The sequence below is a fragment of the Loxodonta africana genome, chromosome 22 (assembly GCF_030014295.1).
Source record: "Loxodonta africana isolate mLoxAfr1 chromosome 22, mLoxAfr1.hap2, whole genome shotgun sequence".
NCBI lineage: Eukaryota > Metazoa > Chordata > Mammalia > Proboscidea > Elephantidae > Loxodonta > Loxodonta africana.
In genome coordinates, this window is record NC_087363.1 from 15,468,562 (window position 1) to 15,489,182 (window position 20,621).

The 20,621-nt window shown below is 44.0% G+C and overlaps 1 protein-coding gene across 2 annotated transcripts in view; it reads left to right on the forward strand.

The window, feature by feature from the left end:
- Positions 1 to 20,621, forward strand: part of IL17RD (interleukin 17 receptor D) — a 78,256-nt gene that overhangs the window by 43,960 nt on the left and 13,675 nt on the right. For both annotated transcript variants that reach the window (XM_064274346.1, XM_064274345.1), the window contains exons 3-8: positions 5,397 to 5,522; positions 13,546 to 13,664; positions 14,196 to 14,316; positions 17,457 to 17,501; positions 17,602 to 17,753; positions 19,185 to 19,250. In XM_064274346.1, the coding sequence (XP_064130416.1) occupies positions 5,397 to 5,522; positions 13,546 to 13,664; positions 14,196 to 14,316; positions 17,457 to 17,501; positions 17,602 to 17,753; positions 19,185 to 19,250 (629 nt within the window). The remainder of the gene's footprint in view (positions 1 to 5,396; positions 5,523 to 13,545; positions 13,665 to 14,195; positions 14,317 to 17,456; positions 17,502 to 17,601; positions 17,754 to 19,184; positions 19,251 to 20,621) is intronic.

A 20,621-nucleotide genomic window follows, 5' to 3' on the forward strand; every position in this document is an offset into this window, starting at 1 on the left:
TGTGTGGAGGGTGCGGACTGTACCGGGTGACACTGTCAGAGGGGTGACACCAAAATGACTGTCTATAAAATTTTTGAGCAGTATTTCAGCAGAAATTTGTTATTATTTTTAAAGATCCCTGAAGCTGTGACAACAAAAACATTTTTCGTAAGCCTGGTTTACAGGTATTAATATACTACAAGGCTAAAACTCTATGTTAATTTATTTTTTGAATCTTCTAACGCACTCTGGTCAGAGCTGTCACTGTTACCCAATTACTGGGGTGCTTTTATTTTTTTTTAATCACATGGTTTCGTCTCTACCCGCTACAAGCACGCGCTGTTGTTTTCATAGCTGCTGATTTTGTCAAATTTTCTGTTGTTTTAGCTACAATATTGTGGTAATTAGTATTTGTGAATGTGTATCCATCACTTTTTTGAGAGTGAAGTAGTAATTAAAGGAAAAGGAGAAAAAATTTAAAAAAGGCTTCCGCTGAGTCACTAATAATGTTGTAATTCAATGTAGAAAGATTTTACAAAACAATTTTCTTGTTAGTATTCGTATAATCTAAGGAATACTATCTTTAAGCAATTTGCAGTTATATTTATCACATATTATTCTATGATTGAAACTGATAATAAGCATTACTAAGGATTCCGTACACTCTGGTACAGGAGCAGGTTCATGGGGTGACACCATGAGTGATACACTGGGTGACACCAACCCTAGTGACGCCACTGTGCCTAGTAGGTTTTAGTTTTATTCCTAGACTGTGTATTTGGATAATTGTATTTACAGAAACCCAGAGAGTGCTCGTTTTGGCATTAGAAATGAACACAGTAATGTTTGGGCACCTTTTCCTGGAGCCGGTTAAAGCCAAAGGCCTCTCTTTCATTATAACGCATTGCTGTTGAGTCTGTTCAGACTCATGGTGACCCCACGTATTACGGAGTAGAGCTGCTCCATAGGGTTTTCTTGGTTCTAATTTTACAGAAGCAGTTTGCCAGGCCTTTCTTTCACAGAGCTACAGGGTGAGTTCGAAGCACCAGCATTGAGATTAATAGACGAATGCAAAGAGTTTGCACCAGCCGAAGTCTTTTCTTTCATTCTAGTCCTCAGCATATTGTTGTTAGGCGCTGTCCAATCAGTTCCGACTCATAGCGATCCCACAGGACAAAGTAGAACTGCCCTCTAGGGTTTCCAAGGAGCGGCTGGTGGATTTGAACTGCCAACCTTTTAGTTAGCAGCTTTTTTTTTTTTAATAATTTTTATTGAGCTTTAAGTGAACGTTTACAAATCAAGTCAGTCTGTCACGTATAAGCTTATATACACCTTACTCCATACTCCCACTTACTCTCCCCCTAATGAGTCAGCCCTTCTGGTCTCTCCTTTTGTGACAATTTTGCCAGTTTCTAACCCTCTCTACCCTCCCATCTCCCCTCCAGACAGGAGATGTCAAAACAGTCTCAAGTGTCCACCTGATACAAGTAGCTCACTCTTCATCAACATCTCTCTCCTACCCACTGTCCAGTCCCTTCCATGTCTGATGAGTTGTCTTCGGGGATGGTTCCTGTCCTGTGCCAACAGAAGGTTTGGGGACCATGACCGCCGGGATTCCTCTAGTCTCAGTCAGACCATTAAGTCTGGTCTTTTTATGAGAATTTGGGGTCTGCATCCCACTGATCTCCTGCTCCCTCAGGGGTTCTCTGTTGTGCTCCCTGTCAGGGCAGTCACCAGTTGTGGCCGGGCACCATCTAGTTCTTCTGGTCTCAGGATGATGTAAGTCTCTGGTTCATGTGGCCCTTTCTGTCTCTTGGGCTCATAGTTGTCATGTGACCTTGGTGTTCTTCATTCTCCTTTGATCCAGGTGGGTTGAGACCAATTGATGCAGCAACTTAGATGGCCGCTTGTTAGCATTTAAGACCCCAGATGCCACAGTTCAAAGTAGGGTGCAGAATGTTTTCATAATAGTATTATTTTGCCAATTGACTTAGAAATCCCCTTAAGCCATAGTCCCCAAACCGCTGCCCTTGCTTCACTGACCTTTGAAGCATTCAGTTTATCCCGGAAACTTCTTTGCTTTTGGTCCAGTCCAGTTGAGCTGACCTTCCGTGTATTGAGTATTGTCCTTCCCTTCACCTAAAGTAGTTCTTATCTACTAACTAATCAGTAAAAAACCCTCTCCCACCCTCCCCACCTCGTAACCACAAAAGTATATGTTCTTCTCAGTTTATACTATTTCTCAAGATCTTATAATAGTGGTCTTATACAATATTTGTCCTTTTGCCTCTGACTAATTTCGCTCAGCATACTGCCTTCCAGGTTCCTCCATGTTATGAAATGTTTCACAGATTCATCACTGTTCTTTATCGATGCGTAGTATTCCATTGTGTGAATATACCACAATTTATTTAACCATTCATCCGTTGATGGACACCTTGGTTGCTTCCAGCTTTTTGCTATTGTAAACAGTGCAGTTAGCAGCTTTTTAATCACTGTACCACCAGGGCTCTGTCTTCAGTATAAAAAAACAAAACAAAACCCGTTGCCATCGAGTTGATTCTAATTCATAGCGACCCTCTAGGGCAGAGTAGAACTGCCCCATAGGTTTCCAAGGAACAACCAGTGGATTTGAACTGCTGACCTTTTGGTTAGCAGCTGAACTCTTAACCACTATGCCACCAGGGCTCCATTCTCACATTCTCAGTATAGTCCTCAATAAATGAGCAGTTTTGCAATATTCAAGTATGTCAGAATCTTGCCTTTTTTGTGTACTGAGAAGCTGGCCTCAGCCAAGGTTTTTGCTGGCCGAACACCTCTGAATGAGACTGTCTTAGTGGTAAGCGCTGAGCTGGTGACAGAGTGCCAAGAGGCCTGGGTGAGCCTCGGGGGCTGTTTTCTGTCCTGTCCGAGGTGGTCCGCAGTGGCGTCCTGAGCCGGCCACCTGTCCTCTCTTAGCTGTACTTTCCTCATTAGTAAAAAGTGAGCAGTAGACCAGATTTGTTTTTTACTTTTTTCCTATTGTAAAATTCTCTTCTGCATCCAGAGAACAAATGTTGATTGCTTTGAGGGTGAATTTTCATCAGAGGCAGAATTCGGTTTTACTAATTATTAACGTCCTTCCAAAAGACGCGGTATTGAAATGTAAGTGTGGCGGGTGGAAGTGATAGAAAAGTGTGAACACTGCGGTGGCTAGGCAAAAAGCAGCCAAGTGGGCAGGGCGGAGGATGCAGTGGGCTGGGAGTGCATGGTAATGGGTCTATGTTACACTTGAGTGAAAACTTAAAAAGGAGGGGAACCCCTGAAACTATTGCCCTGAGATAATCTTTAAACCTTAAACCAAAAATATCCCCTGAAGCCTTATTAAAACAAAACAAAACAAAACCCCCAAACCTGTTGCCATTGAGTGAATTCCAACTCATAACAACCCTGTAGAGCGGAGTAGGGCTGCCCCATAGGGTTTCCAAAGCTGTAAATCTTTATGGAAGCAGACTGCCATGTCTTTCTTCCTCAGAGCAGCTGGTGGGTTCGAGCTGCCAACCTTTTGATTAGCAGCCAAGCACTTAACCGTGTGTGCCACCAGGGCTCCTAAACCAAACAATAGTTTAGCTTAACTAGTAAAGAATGTCTGCGCTGAGCACTATGCTCTTTTAAGAGCTATGTATATGGGATCCAGTTGACAGCAGCAACTCAGAAGACAGAACCACCAGCCTTTAGGTCAGTAGAGGAACGCAAACAATTTGTACCACCTGGGCTCCCTTCTGACCTAAAAGAGCCTTAGGGGGCAGTGAGTTTATGTTAATAGGGGAGGAACAACTCAGAAAAGGAGGGTAAGAATGGTTGAACAATTCAGAATGTAGACAGTGTCACTGGATTGTACATGTAGAAACTTGGTGTATATTTTGCAGCATATATTCTCAACAACAACAGCAACAAAAAATAAAATTATTAAAAAAAATTTAAAAGACGGAATCCTGTGTGCACTTCAGAAGGCTTGGGAGGGTGTCTCCTAGAATGTTAATAGCCGTTAACCTCTGCAATGAGAGGCTATGCATGACTTTTATATTTTTCTTACATTCTTTTGTGGTTTTCAAGTATCTCCAGTGAACGTGTTTAGTCATAAAGGTGGGAAACGTGCCGCACGGTTTACAAGGGAGAAGTTAAATATGCAGAATCACTGAGCTTCTTAAAAAATGTCCCTGAAGTCTTCTGCCCTTCCGAGGGGTAGTGGGCAGGTTTGGGCATTTGAAGGAACTGAAGACCATCCACAGTAGGTACTGAAAACAGTGTTCGAGGTTAATCACTGAGAAACAGAGATGAAGCAGCTTACGATGAGCTGCGTCATGGTTGATAGCTCTTCCTGCACGAGTGGCCGCTCTCTGAAGTCCCAGCCCAGTACGAGCTAGAAGCTTCTGGTGGCTTTGTAGGACTGTGCAGACTTTGAAGGTGTGTATAGCAATTCCAGGTGATGCAGCTGCTCCCATGAGTGTGGCGTCATTGGCAGGTGGCAGTGAGTAATGTCCTCAGAGAAAATCAAAGAATCAGGTGGTTTTTGTTTTTTAAGCAGTGTGGAGCTCCCTAGATTTACTGGGTGTTGTGGGTATCTTTAATGGTACATGGTGTTTCAGAACAAAAGATTTACCTTTGACAATGCTAGTTAATGTTGAAGGCACCTAGCTTATTGCTAAGTCCCAAGGTTTTTAGCAGCTGTCTGTATTATTATCTCTTGCAGGTACTAACTGGGTTATTTAACAGTCTTGCTTGGAATCACTGCCCTGTGGATTCACCTCCTCACATTTGTTCCTTTTTTGCAGTCACCTCACCTTCTAGTTTTCTTCTTAAAGCAAATAAGCAAGCAAGCAGACAAAGCCTAGATTATTTTGCTTTTGCTTCACATCAGTCTCTAATACTGAAAACTAGAGAGTCAGTGTAAATAATTATTGGTTTAGGCACAATGTCATGATAGTAAAAAACCGTTAATGCCAGATACACACGCAAACTTCAGAGACCGTCTGTGACCCTCTTCAAACTATCCTGGGATTTAACCCGAGGTGGGGATCGGGGAGCCGTGGTGGTTCAGTGGTTAAGAGCTTGGCTGCTAACCAAAATGTTTGCAGCTCAAATCCGCCAGGGGTTCTCTGGAAACCCTGTGGGGCAGTTCTACGCTGTCTGTAGGGCTGCTGTGAGTCAGAATCGACTCGACGGTTTGAGGGGATAAGAGTGTTTATAAATCCACCTGAAGCACGCTTATCCTTTTTCCAGTCAATCTTTGATGTCATCTTTGGGCTTTTGAAACACACCTCTCTCAGCAGAATCAGTGGGCCACTTCCAGACCTTGCTTGTGTAACTTGAGAAAATGGACTTGGAAATAAAAATCTATATTTAAAATGTCATTGTTCTCATCCCTGCCTCTCTAGACTGCACCACTTTTTTGAACCCAGTGGGAAGGCATGTGATTGCTGATGCCCAGAACATCACCATCAGCCAGTACACGTGCCATGATCAAGTGGCCGTCACCGTTCTTTGGTCCCCAGGGGCCCTTGGTAAGTGGTTGAAATTGGGTCCCCCTCGGTGGCCTGCATGGATAGAGCCCAGTGTGAGGGTCCCAAACGCGATGGCCTCCAGAGCCAGGCAGGTCTTTGTGTGAGTGAAGCTTGGGTTGGGTACAGACACACTTTGTCCTTGCTGGGCACACTCCCTGGGCATACACACAGCTTGATGCTGCTGCCCCACGCCATGTCTTTGTTTCCTTGGCTGTTACTGAGAGTCCTGGGTGTAGAAAGTAATAGTTCATCAGTGACAGATGGCACTAGGCATCGGCTTCTGTGTGTCAGCAGTGGGGTGGGGAAGGGGGGATGGTAGTGACGTGGGGAACTTGTGGTCGTCCAAGGGCGCAATGGACTCAGCATCCAGGGATAGCAGTCTCTGTGGCCACATGGAAGTGCAGACCCAGCATTGGCACGTTTCGTGATTTTTTGGGAAAATCCCAGTTTTCGTGTGAAACTATGAAATCAACCAATTTTTTTTTTTTTAATTTTTATTGTGCTTTAAGTGAAAGTTTACAAATCAAGTTGCACACTCCTTCCCTCTACTCTCTCTTTTCATGTCCATTTGGACAGCCTCTGACCCTCTCTACTCTCTCATCTCCCCTCCAGATGGGAAATGCCAACATAGTCTCGTGAGTCAACTTGATCCAAGAAGCTCATTCTTCACCAGTAACATTGTCTATCCCATAGTCCAGTCCAATCCCTGTCTGAAGAGTTGGCTTTGGGAATGTCAACCAATTTTTTAATGTTGGCAACTAATTGAAATTTTTAAGAACTGTGTGGACCAAAATGAAGACACAGATTTTAAGAGCAAACTCATGTTATCTGGCCAGACTTAGCTTGGGGCTCAATCTGTCGTCTTTATTGAATTGAGCTGATGATACGAAGACAAGGATGGACATGGTGATTGTACCTCAAGGACAAACCAGGCATTTGGTTCAAATGGGCTCTGTTTGAGCTCACACTCCACTTTTACAAGAGGCATTTAATCTCTGAGCCCCAGTTTTCCCATCTGTAAAATGAGGATGATACTGCTTCTTGGTTTGTTCTAAGAACTGGAGACACACCCATGGAGTGTGTTTCTAGAGAGAGGTCTTCAAAACAGCAGCTGTTATCATCATCAGAACCTGGTTCTTAGGCCTGCCCCATGGACATTATCATCCAGCCTTAGAGTTTAAAAAAAAAAAAAAAAAAATCTGGCCCAGGGAGAAGTAAACTGAAGTCTGAATTTCTTAACCTGTACGGGCTACATCTCAGAAGAGCTGGGCTGCAGGAGGGGTGAGTGTGGGGAGAAGCAGTAGGGCAGAACTTGACCCAGCTCGTTTTTCCATGTGAACATTGCTGGATCTGAACCTAGTGGGTTTTCCAAAAATAATATTATCTTAACATTTGGAGATTAAAATATTCTCTGTGGACGAAAGGGAAGTGGCCATCCCACATAAGGGTAAATGCGTAAGGAGGTTGGCCCTGACGAATTGCCAGTTGCCTCCTATCTCAAGTTTCCCAGTGCTGCTATGACAGAAATACCATGGTGGCTTTTAAAAACAGAAAATTATGTTACCACAGTTTCGGGGGCTATTGTTATTAGGTGCTGTCCAATCGATTTCAACTCTAGAGCGACCACGTGTGACAGAGTGGAACTGCCCCGTAGGGTTTTCTGGGCTGTGTTCTTTAAGGGAGCAGACCACCAGGTCGTTCTCCCTCAGAGCCACTGGGTGGGTTTCACTGCCAACCTTTCGGGTTAGCAGCCAGATTCAGAGTGTGGCTCTAAGTGGGGGTTCTTGGTCTATTTCAGCTTCCAGTAGCTGCCAGTAATCCTTGGAGTTGCTGGGTTTGTCAGTTCATCTGCCTCTGTTGTCTTTAGATAGCGTCTGTTTTCCCCTTGTGTCTGCTTGGCTATCTCTGTGTCTATTGTTGTTGTTAGGTGCTGTCAGGTCGATTCCAACTCATAGCAGCCCCGTGCACAACAGAGCAAAATATTGCCCAGTCCTGCGCCATCCTCACAATCTTCGCTATGTCTGAGCCCATTGTTGCAGCCATGGTGTCAATCCATCTGGTCGAAGATCTTTCTCTTTTCCACTGACCTGACCCTCTACTTTACCAAGCATGATGTCCTTCTCCAGGGACTAGTCCCTCTTGAAAACACGTCAAAAGTATGTAAAAAAAAAAAAAAAGTCTTGCCATTCTCACTTCTAAGGAACATTCTGGCTGTACTTCTTCCAAGACAGACTTGGTCGTTCTTTTGGCAGTCCACGGTGTATTCAGTGTTTTTCACCAGCACCGTAACTCCTGGCCGTCAGCTCTTCTTTGGTCTTCCTTACTCATTGTCCAGCTTTTGCATGCATATGAGGTGATTGAGAACACCATGGCTTGAGTCAGGTTGCACCTTAGTCCTCAGACTTACATTTTGCTTTTTAACACTTTAAAGAGGTCTTTGCAGTAGATTTGCTCAATGCAGTACATTGTCTTATTTCTTGACTGCTGATTCCATGAGTTTAGATCACGGATCCAGGTAAAATGAAACTTTGACAACTTCAATCTTTTCTGTTTATCATGATGTTGCTTATTGGTCTGGTTGCAAAGACTTGTTTTCTTTATGTTGAGTCATAATCCATACTGAAGGCTGTAGTCTTTGATCTTCATCAGTAAGTGCTTCAAGCCCTTTTCGCTTTCAGCAAGCAAGGTTGTGTCATTTTATATGTCGTAGGTTGTTCATGAGTCTTTTTCCAGTGCTGTGTTTTCTTCATATAGTCCAGCTGTTTGGATTATTTGGTCAGTATACAGATTGAATAAGTGTGGTGAGAGGAAACAATCCTGAAGTACACCTTTCTGTATTTTAATACAGTATCTCCTTGTTCTGTTCTAAAGGCTGCCTCTTGGTCTGTGTACAGGTTCTGCATGAGCACAATTAAGTGTTCTGGAATTCTCATTCTTTACAACATTACCCATAATTTGTTATGATCCACAGAGTCAAATACTTTTGCATAATCAATAAATCATAGGTAACCATCTTTCTGGTATTCTCTGCTTTCAGCCAAGATCCGTCTGACATCAGCAATGATATCCCTGATTCCACGTCCTCTTCTGAATTCAGCTTGAATTTCTGGCAGTTCCCTGTCGATGTACTGCTACAGCTGTTTTTGAATTCAGCAAAATTTTACTTACATGTGAGATATTGTTCGATAATTTCTGCATTCTGTTGGATCACCTTTCTTTGAAACGGGCACAAATATGGATCTCTTCTGGTCAGTTGGCCACGTAGCTGTCTTCCAAATTTCTTGGCCTAAACAAGTGGGCCCTTCCAGTGCCGCATCCGTTTGTTGAAACATCTCACTGGTATTCATTCAATTCCTGGAGCCTTGTTTTTCACCAGTGCCTTTTAGTGCAGCTTGGACTTAGTAACATCAGTTCTTGATCATATCCTACCTCCTGAAATTGTTGAACATCGACCAGTTGTTTTTGGTACAGTGACTGTGTATTCCTTCCATCTTCTTTAAATGTTTCCTGCATTGTTCAGTATTTTGCCCATAGAATCCTTCAGTATTGCAACTCAGGGCTTGAATTTTTCCTACGATTTTATCAACCTGAGAAATGCCAACTTTTGGTTTTCTAATTCTAAGTCTTTGTACATTTCATTGTAATACTTTGCCTTCTTGAGCTGCCCTTTGAAATCTTCCGTCCAGCTCCTCCTTCATCATTTCTTCCATTTCCTTTAGCTGCTCTATGTTCAAGAGCAAGTCTCAGAGTCTCTTCTGACATCCATTTTGGCCTTTTCTTTCTTTTCTGTCTTTTTAAAGACCTTTTGTTTCTTAGATATGATGTCCTTGATGTCATCCCACAACTGGTCTAGTCTACTGTCATTAGTGTTCAGTGAGTCAAATTTGTTACTGCGATGGTCTCTAAATTCAGGTGGAATATACTCAAGGTTGTTCTTTGGCTCTCGTGGACTTGTTTTAATTTTCTTCAGCCTCACCTTGAACTTGCATGTGAGCAATCGATGGTCTGTTACACAGTCGACCTCAACCTTGTACTGACTGATGGTATTGAGATTCTCCATCGTCTCTTTCCACACATATAGCCAATTCTTGTGTTTTCCATCCAGTGAGGTGCATGTGTATAGTCACCGTTTATGTTGTTGAAAAAAAGCTATTTCCAAATGAGTAGGTCGTTGGTCTTGCAGAATACTATCATGCAATCTCTGGCATCATTTCCATCACAAGGGTCCTATTTTCCAGCTACTGATCTTCTTTGTTTCCAGCTTTTGCATTCCAGTCACCAGTGACTATCAATGCATCTTGAGTGCATGTTTGGTCAATTTTAGACTGCAGAAGTTGGTAAGAATCTTCAGTTTCTTTATCTGTGGCATTAGTGGTTGGTGCATAAATTTGAATAATTGTATTAACTAGTTTTCCTCGTAGGTGTATGGATATTATCCTATCACTGACAGCATGTGGTTCAAGACAGATCTTGAAATGTTCTTTTTGACAATGAATGTACCACCATTCCTCTCCAATATGTCATTCCCGGCATAGTAGACCATATGATTGTCTTACTCAAAATGGCCAATACCAGTCCATTTCAGCTCACTAATGCCTAGGATATCATTCCCCAAGCGTTTCATTTCATTTTTGACAGCTTCCAGTTTTCCTAGAGTCATGCTTCATACCTTCCACATTCCAGTTACTGATGGATATCTGCAGCCTTTTTTTCTCATTTTGACTCAGTGCCTATGCTGCTCAGAAGTGATTAGGTTTAGGACACACCCTATACTGATACGACCTCATTAACATAACAAAACACCTATTCCCAAACAGGATTATATCCACAGGTATAGGGGTTAGGATTCCAGCACATATTTTCGGGGGACACAATTCAATTCATGATCCCCCCCCCGAAAAAAATCCATGATACCTCCTGAGAATTAAAATAAGAGGTATGAGCTGGTGGTAGAAGAGCTAACATGTAGTACAGTGAAGGCAGAAGGCTGATTTTCCTGGAAGTTGATCTGTGGGTGGGAGTGACTAGACACGCTCTATCAGTTTCCTTGGGAGACAGAGAAGCATGTGGGTTAAGAGAGAACCGGCTTTGAGCCGTACACTCCTGAGTTCGAATCCCACCTGTCATTTAATTCCTGTGTGACCCAAGGCAAATCATTTAGCTTCTCTAAACCTCATGCTACAGATGGAACACTTTTTGTAAAAGGAGAGTTTTATTCAGAGTCAAAAGATTTGCTAATCGGGAGGTGCATCCTGAGGAGGGAGCATGAGGATGTGTCTTTTATACTCAGATTTGCAGAACTCTGTACAGAGTTGGGGGGAGTATGAGGGTGTATTTGATTGGTTGACATCCCACATGCTCTCTTAAGACTCATTTCTCAAGAATTTCGATTAGGCGGGGTACTTATGTTTAGCCACAGTTTCCTGCATTCCGGAGCTGGTTCCTTCTGTCTCCTGCAAAGTTCGGGATGGGTCACCTCAGACTGCTGCAGAACAAGCTATCTTGGTCGGGAGTGTGGTCATGGGTCAGGTACTCTAAAAGCAGGAGTAGGGCCTAGGACAAAATGGAGTTTGACACAGACCTGTGTCAGCCATTTTAGATATATCTAGCGCCTCAGTTTTAGAGTGCCCTTTCACAATCAGTTTCTTCATCCTTGAAATAAGGATAATAATCTCTTTCTCCTGTGTCTGTTAAGAGGATTTATTGACTTAATGATACCCATTGAAAAAACGCATTGCCGTCGAGTTGATCCCAACTCCTAGTGACCCTATGGGGCAGAGCAGAACTGCCCCATAGGGTTTCCAAGGAGCACCTGGTGGATTCGAACTGCTGACCATTCGAACTGCTGACCGTTTGGTTAGTAGCCGTAGCAATTAACCACTTCACCACCAGGGTTTCTGACTTAGTGATAGGAAGGAGCAAATAAGTTCCTTCATGGGAAGCTGCTCTGTGAAATTGCTAACCATTATATAAGCCATTAATATTGTGATGAATGTATCACTGTGATATGATACAGAAATGACATTTGCCGCCTGTACCCTGACCACCAGACTTGACATAGTGATTTCTCAGGCTGGCCTTTTAAAAACAAAAGTCTAGAACCACCCATTGCCACCCCAGCTGATAAATTTGTGAGATGACTGGCAGCAACAGGTTTGGGTTTTTTGTTTGTTTGTTTGTTATGGTCTTTTATAAAAGGAGCCCTGATGGTGCAGTGGTTAAAATACTCAGCTGACTGAAAGGTTGGCGGTTTGAGCCCATCAGTTCTTGGAGGGAGAAAGATGTGCCAGTCTGCTACCATAAAGATTTATAGTCTTGAAACCCTACAGGGTAGTTCTACTCTGTCCTATAGGATAGGGTTGCTCTGATTTGGAATTGACTCACTGGCAGTGAGTTTGGGTTTTCTTGGTATGATCTTTCATAAGGAGTCCTAGTGGCACAGTGGTTAAGTACCTGACTGATAACCAAAAGACTGGTGGTTCAAACCCACCAGCTGCTCTGCGGGAGAAAAACGTGGCAAAGACCAAAACCTTGTGAGCCAGTTCTACCCTGTCCTGTAGGGTCACTATGAGTTAGAATCGCCTTGACAGCAATGTGTTTAGGTTTTTTTTTTTTTTTTTAGTGGTCTTTTATCATATTAATTACCTGGCTTTTGTTAAAAGTAGACTTTGCATAAATTAAATCTTAGTATAGCTACTAAGGACTTGTTCAACAATGTTTTATTTTTAATCTCAAGTAGCGAGTTCCTGTAAGATCTACTAAATAACTGTTGGTTGGAAGCCCTGTATCTTGTCATCATGTCCAAATCTGGCTGTGGGTCAGCTGGCTGCCACCCCCACAGGGAGCTTTGTCATTGGAACACATGAGAGAAGCCGGTCCCCACGCACTGTAGTACTCTGAACCCCTCAAATGTGAAGCTCTAGCTATTGCTGCTTTGTCCTGCCCCCCCCCAAAAACGTTCCCGTTGTCAAATAATAACAGGATTGGAGAACCGATTGGAAAGAGAGTTCCCTGGCCTTTGCTATGGATAACTTTCCCACCTGGTTAATTGCATCCTGTGTAATTACTTTTGGTCTGGGGTGGGGGAAGGGCTGAAAACAACTCCTTGTCTACTGTTCCAAAAGAATGTGCAATTGATATGGTGCCGATTGAGGCCGGCTTTGGGGCTCTCCAGCTGCATTTGGAGCGCCCCAGTCTCCATGGGATACAGAGCCCGGTGCTGGCTCTCGTGGCCATAAGAGCTTAATCCTTTTGAAAGCGTCTAGTGGGACGTGCAGCAGGGAGGCTCAGGTGGCGGGAGGCTGGACCATGGGCCGTTCACTGGCGCTGTGGATGTCGGGGCCTCTGGGCTGTACGGAACGCACACACTGGACAGTTCTTGGGTGTCTGCCTTTCAGGCGTGATTAGAGCACGAACTGCCTTGTACATCACGTAGACATTCTCCTAAACTAATCTCAAGCCTAGGAACCCATTGGTGCAGGCACACACTTGAAAGGAATTTTGTCTCTTGATCAGTGAAACATGCCAACAAATGTGGGGATAAAACTTAAAGTTAAAACAAGGTTTAGGGCATTCTCTAGTCAACATTGTCACTTATCATCAGCTGAATGTACCCAGTTTAATGACCTAGAAATTATCTATTCCACTGCAGAGTTTTACGATCAGTTGTGACTTGAGTCCAAATTGAACCCTTTGACCCAGACACTCCTCAGTTCGAATCCCACCTCTGTCATTTAATTCCTCGGCGACCCAAGGCAAATCATTTACCATCTCTAAGTAGACATTGGTGAAACAGCCAGCTGGGTTAGAGATTAATTAGTGATGGTGGAACAGAAAACCACCTGGCGGGTCCCAGAGGAATGCAGAGGACACGTTTTCCTTTCTATAAACTCAGACACTCCGGCAGAGTGAGAATGCCTTTCACTTGGCTGGGTAGATGGAGGAGACTGGTTAACCTTGGAGGAAGGAAAGTGTTCAGAAGTAATTAAGTGCATTTTTAATAGAAGCATTCTGCTTTGTGTAGGCATCGAATTCCTAAAAGGATTTCGGGTAATACTGGAGGAGCTGAAGTCGGAGGGAAGACAGTGCCAACAACTCATTCTAAAGGACCCAAAGCAGCTCAACAGCAGCTTCAAAAGAACTGTAAGTCACAGGAAGGGAATGCGCCCCTGAAGACATGCCATTGTTTGGGGGTTTGAATGGTCTATTGAAAGTCCGTGAAATTGGAGAAGGAGGGGCTGTGGGGTGCACACCGCCCATCAAGGTGGCAAGAATGACGGGAGCATCATGACCCTGCTCCATACACCCAAGGAATCCTTCAGCACCACCTCTCTGTGGTAAACACACACCTCCGATTACACAGCCATCCTAGAAAGTGTCTTTGTGTTCCGAGGAGTGGGGTCCCTCCGCTCCAGCTCTGAGGTTTGATATTAATAAACCATGGCTTTCTCGCCAAAGAGTGGATAGCATTGTTGATCTTCATTTTCACATTAAGTTAGAGATCCCAACCTCAAACTGGTCCAGAGAGTGACCTGACCTCCTCCCTCCGCGGGCCGGCCCTTAGCTCTGATATGTGTCTGAGTGACTGCGGGGAGTGGGAACGGAGGTCTCGTGTGTAGGTGGAGGGGCGGGTAATTTCACCACGATGTCATGTGTGTTTTTCTTCCCTTTTAGGGAATGGAATCTCAACCTTTCCTGAACATGAAATTTGAAACAGATTACTTTGTAAAGATTGTCCCTTTTCCTTCCATTAAAAATGAAAGCAATTATCACCCCTTCTTCTTCAGAACCCGTGGTGAGTATGGCCTTTCCTCCCTGGTTCCCATGAGGAAACTTTTCTCTTGCTTTTAATGATTTTTCTAGAAAGATTTGTTCAAGAGCATACCAAAGACTGGTGTGAAACGAGCCTGTTGGGGAATTCCTTGTATCCAACCAAAACCAACCAAAAACCAAACCTGCTGCTGTAGGGTTGATTCCGACTTATAGCGACCCCATAGGACAGAGTAGAACTTCAAAAGGTTTCCAGGGAGTGCCTGGTGGATTCGAGCTGCTGACCTTTTGGTTAGCACCCGTAGGTAGCTCTTAACCACTATGCCACCAGGGTTTCCTTCTTGTATCCGGAGAAGCAATTTTTAGGAGCAAGGTTCAGCCCAAAAAACCTAAAACTAACCCCACTGCCGTTGCATCGATTCTGACTTGTAGCGACTCTGTAGGACAGAGTAGAATTGCTCCATAGGGTTTCCAAGAAGTGGCTTGTGGATTTGAGTTGCCGACGTTTTTTGGTCAGCAGCCGAGCTCTCAACCCCTGCGATACCAGGGCTGCCAGGTTTGGCCCAGGCACTGTTAACCTCACCAGAGACACCCACTCCTGGCTTGTTCTAGAACAGAACTGACAGTTGATGTTGTGAGGATGCCATTACCACTGTTAAGATAGCCATGTATCAAAATATTGCTCAAAAACAAGCAATCAGTTGATTTGGGGGAAGAGGCAGGATCATGAGATGATTCTGTCTTTTACCTGTCAGCAGGAAGGTGACCTCTGAATGGTTGCCTGCTGTCGTCAGGATTAGATTAAGAAAAACAGCCGGTATTCCCAAGACCACCTCTTGCTAGAAGATTTTCTTTATGTAACATCTACTACGTGCCAGTCCCTGTTCTAAATGCTCTAAAAACTCCACTTCCCTCCCCTCGTAATAATCCTACAAAGAATTTAATCATATCATTCCCACTTACAGAAGCGGACTCATGCACAGAGAGGTTCACGGCTTGCCAAGAGCCGGGATTGAACCTCGGGAGTCTGATTCTGGAATCCACACTCCCAAACCATGCTGGGTTCCCAGTTGCTAGCTCACCTTTCCAATCTGTTCTGTATATGTTGTTGTTACTAAATGTTGTTGAGCCAGTTTCGACTCACAGCGACCCTGTGTAACAGAGTGGAACTGCCCCGTTGGGTTTTCCAGGCTGTGATCTTTATGGAAGGAGATCACCAGGTCTTTCTCCCATGGAGCCACTGGGAGAATTTGAACCACCAACCTTTCAGTTAGCAGCTGAGCGCTTAACCCTTGCACCACCAGTGCTCCTTGTTCTGTGTGTGGTGTCTGTCTGATCGTCCTGAATCGCCACTTTCAAACGAGGTGGTCGCCACCCTGAACCCCGTGGCACTTCCTCTTGCCTTACTTGTTGAATTTTCTGTCTTGTGTTCCGGACCTTGATGGCCAGCCATCAGTCCACTCCAGCATCGCTCCTTTGTGGTAAGCTTGTGCTCTTGTCCTCTGTGATATTTTTGTTGTTAACTCCAGGCTGCGTTAGCGTTTCCCTTTGCTGAATTCTTACTGTGGTGGTTGTCCGTGCCGCATAGTCATTTTGTAACAGTTGGTCTCATTTTCTTCATTAAAATATGAATTCACCATGGAATATTACTCAGGCAGAAAGAAAAATGAAGTACTGATACATGCAGTGGCATGAGTGAACCTTGAAAACATTATCCTGAGGGAAATAAGCCAGGCACAAAAGGACAAATACTGTGTGATTCCACTTATCTGAAGTGTCTAGAATAGGCAAATGCTAGAGACCTAAGTTTATTAGTGGTGACCAGGGATGGGAAGGTACGGGGAAGCAGGGAGTCGTTGCTCAGGGCCACTGAGCTTCTGTGCAGGGTGATGGAAAGGTTTGAAAACGGATCGCAGTGATAGTTGAGAAACATGATGACTGTAATTAACATTACTGAACTGTACCTGTTGAAATGGGAATTTTTTTTGTTATGTATATACTTACCACAATAATTAAAAAAAAAAAACATAAAAAATACTACATATGGCACAGATCCACGTGCATTTCACAACGTCTCTTGATGTCTTGCACATTAATGAGCAGAGGACTCAAAGAATGTGTTTATGGAAATCTCTCCTAAATCAAAGCTAGCATAATTTAAGGTTAATTTTTCCCTTTGGGATCAATGTATCTATCTTGGGGTGAGGTGGGGCAGGGTGTTCAGGGAACACAGACATTTATCACCATTTTAGTGCACTGTGGCTTTAATGCTGTGTTTGGTTTTCTTCTTGGCAGTATGTGGACCTTTCCCAGAGAGGTCTCCCTAGGTTAGCAGCATATTGCTAATGGGGTGTGTGAACTAGTTGTTTGCTCTTTTCATTGTGTTCTATCACAGTGAAGTCTTGTTTCAAAGATACTGGCTTTGGCGTCTGGTTTTCAGCGCTGGCACTGCTGTTATAGTAGATGCCTGGATGTTGTATTTAGACTCCATAAAAAAGGACTTTACATTAGAACGTCAGTGAAGGTTAAAATAACCCCCAGCTCCTCCAGGAGCATTCTGAGGCTCTCTTGTACCTACTAAACACAGACCACAATGGACTCCCCAAAACCCACTGCCATGGAGTTGATTCTGACTCAGCGACCTGATAAGACACAGTAGAACTGCCGCATAGGGTGTCCAAGGCTGTAGTCTTTATGGAAGCACACTGCCACATCTTCCTCCTGCAGAGCCACTGGCGGATTTGAACAGCCGATCTCTCAGTTACGAGCTGAGTGCTTAACTATTGCACCACCAGGGCTCCTTCACAACGGGGTAGGAGCCTAATAGTTTCCGTTTACAGCTAAACACAGCCTCCAGGTAACAGTGGCATGGGTACAGTCTCATTGCCCTTGGCCGCCAGATTTGAAACTATGTAAGGCTTGACAAGCTTTTTAAACCGGGGCTGTTTTACACTGTTTCCGTTTCTTTGGCATGAGTTGATATGTCTACATTGTACCGTTTTAAATTTTCAAGATGAATTGCACTGTATTGTGCATCATTATTGAATATGTGTATTTTACTCTCTTCCAGCAGCACCCAGATTGTAGATTTTTATTTTATAGAACTGTTGGAGGAGGAAAATGTCCAACTGTCCTAAAACTAGAAATACATTTTTGTCTTAACAGCCTGCGACCTGTTGCTGCAGCCAGACAACCTGGCCTGCAAACCCTGTGAGTATAGCTGCTCGTATCTGTCAGGCCTCACAGTGCTGCCATGGGGGTGGGGTCGGGGTAGCCTCCGGGTGCTCACCCTGGTCTTTCCTCCTGCCAGTCTGGAAGCCTCGGAACCTGAATATCACCCAGCACGGATTGGACATGCAGGTGACCTTCGACCACGCACCCCACAACTTTGGTTTCCGCTTCTTCTACCTTCATTACAAGCTCAAGCATGAAGGACCCTTTAAGCGAAAGACCTGTAGGCAGGTGAGTGGCTAAGTGTGCATGAAGGAACACCACGTGCTTTAAAATAATCCCTGGAATTTGGACAGCTCAGCACGATGGCTCTTGGGGTCAGCAGATATTCCAGGATGTTATCACTAGGCATGTGTCAGGGCTGCCTTGCCATCCCTTGTTCTCTAGCTGTCAACCCCCAACTACCTCAGTAGCGATAGAGCCTGGTAAATCTTTTCAAGGAACTAAAATAACGAAATATGCCTTGTTTGTTCTCCATTTATTTTAAACCCTAATCAGGTGCTCACTCTGCTTTGCGCTTACCAAACTGCACTACTCTACAAAATAGAAGGTGCTGTTGTCCCCACTGTACAGGTGGGAAGCCTGAGGCTCAGGGAAGTCGCTTGACTTGCTCTAGGTTACATAGCTTGTAAGTGGAAAAAACAGTTCTGGAAGCCAAGCCACTAGCAGTTCTCTTGCTGCTTTTATATTCCATACGGCCTGTATGGAATATGGGCCGCAGACAAATAGAAACTCAGTAGCTAAGTCCTTAAACTGGGAGTTCACAGGACTGCCACATCACCCCCTGCAGGCGCTGAGAGGTACTGACTGTGGTGGCACAACCCCGTGCCCTCCAGAATATGCCCGTGAGTGTGGTGGGTTCTGTCATAGTTTTGTGTTCTCATTTGCTCTCACCTTTGTCTTTGACCTTCTGCCCAAGTTAAAGTTAGTTTTCAAAGAGTACACACACACACACACACACACACACACACACGTTGCTGTTGGTGCGTTTCAACTGAACTGCCCCATAGGGTTTCCTAGGCTGTAACCTTTATGGAAGCAGGCTGCCACATCTTTCTCCCACGGAGTAGCTGGTGGGTTCAAACTGCTGACCTTTCAGTTAGCAGCCGAGTGCTTAACCACTGTACCACCAGGGCTCCCCCTCCTTATACCTAAAAACAAAACAAAAAAAAAACCAAACCCATTGCCGTCAAGTCAATTTCGACTCATAGCAACCCTTCAGGACAGAATAGAACTCACCCATAAGGTTTCCAAGGAGCTCCTGGTAGATTCGAACTGCTGACCTTTTTGGTTAACAGCCATAGCTCTTAACCACTATACTACCAGGGTTTCCGAACTTACGCGCTGGTGATTTCATTCCCCACCCTTTTGTTATGTAGGAAGTATTTTAACTAGTTTCCTTGTCCTCAAATCAGATATTGCTGCTAAAGGCGCTACCAGTGGCGGCACCTCCAGCAGAGTGTAGACTATGACTGGGGTCCGAACACTGCTGGGCCCTTTATCAAAGTGAAGTTCAATGACACAGTTAGTTTCCGACTGAGTCAGTACCTTTGGGAAAATATGGTTGAGGCTGATGGCAAGTCTTCTCCGTCTCTTGAGGGGAGAAGAGGGGTCCTGATGATCTGGATCCCAAAAGTGAGTTTTAAAAGTGTTTCTTTGCAGGAGCGAAATACGGACACAACCAGCTGCCTCCTTCAAAATGTCTCTCCTGGGGATTATATAATTGAGGTAAATATGACTGAAGAAAGCCCTGCTGTTAGCTCTACAGAACAAACCAGTTCAGAATCCCGTTTCCAACACTAAAGTTTTAAGCCACCGAAGGCGTGGACAGATGTATTTTTGTGGTTATATTTTAAAAAAAAAAAAAAAGATTTTTTTTTACATGCTTTTTTGTAGCAAAATATTTATTTGAAATTTTGATAAAATTAAAATTGGTCTTTAATTTTATCAAAATTTCAAATAAATATTTTTATGTAGTGGTATAATCCATGTACTCATGATTTAAAATTGCTATATAATCCTTCATACTACAGTGGGGTTAAAAAAAATTTTTTTTTTTAGCTTTAAAAAGTTTTGTTTCAGTATTGGAACAGCAAAGCAGACATTATACCTGTTACTTCTCTATATACTTCTGTAGGGCTTCTGTTGATCTCCCTCTGTGTAAACATACATGAGTTCTAAAGACCAAAGTGCCTGTAAATTATATTTTCTTTTCCTTTTATTTTAGATTACTTCCCCAATATCAAAATAGGTACTACAAAAATAGAAGTAAAAGGAAAATAGGGAAATTAAAAATTTGACCATAACCCCACTGCTGAAGGGCAACCAACAGGTCATTTTGGTAGGAACACCTGGTCTTTACATTACTTGTTCATGGCTTTGAACTGGCCTGCCTTCTTAAGGTGTTAATAAACCCAAAACCCAAACCCGTTGCTATCGAGTTGATTCTGACTTGTGACGACCCCATGTGTTACAGAGTAGAATGGCTCCGTAGGGTTTTCTTGGTGGTGATCTTTATGGAGACAGATCGCCAGGCCTTTCTTCCATGATACAGCTCTGTGCATTCAGACTGCTAACTTTCTGGTTAGCAGCCTGTCGCAAACCGTTTGTGCCAGGCATTAGCGGAGACCTGGTAAAATCGGCAATAAACCCAAAAATCCACTGCCAGTCGAGTCGATTCCAACTCCTAGCGACCCTGTGGGATAGAGTAGAACTGCCCCATAGAGTTGCCAAGGAGCACCTGGTGGATTTGAACTGCCAGCCTCTTGGTTAGCAGCTGTAGCACTTAACCACTGCGCCACCAGGGTTTCCAAAATCGGCAATAGGACCCCATTTTTATCAGAAATTGTTAGAACGTGGGAATCACTGGCCACATCCTTTAATGAATAAGCAACGTTTTGATTCCTGAAAGGAAACTTGATGAATTTTGGAGCCGTGAATTGGGAAAAGAGGTGCACCTGAGTACACCGAATGCCTAATCTCAGCCCCCTAAATGATTACCGGTTCCCGCAAGCATTCTTCACAGCAGTTCTTCTTTCCCTCACCGCGTTCTCCTTCACCCTGCCCCCTACTGCCCACAGATGGAAAAATGAATGAAAC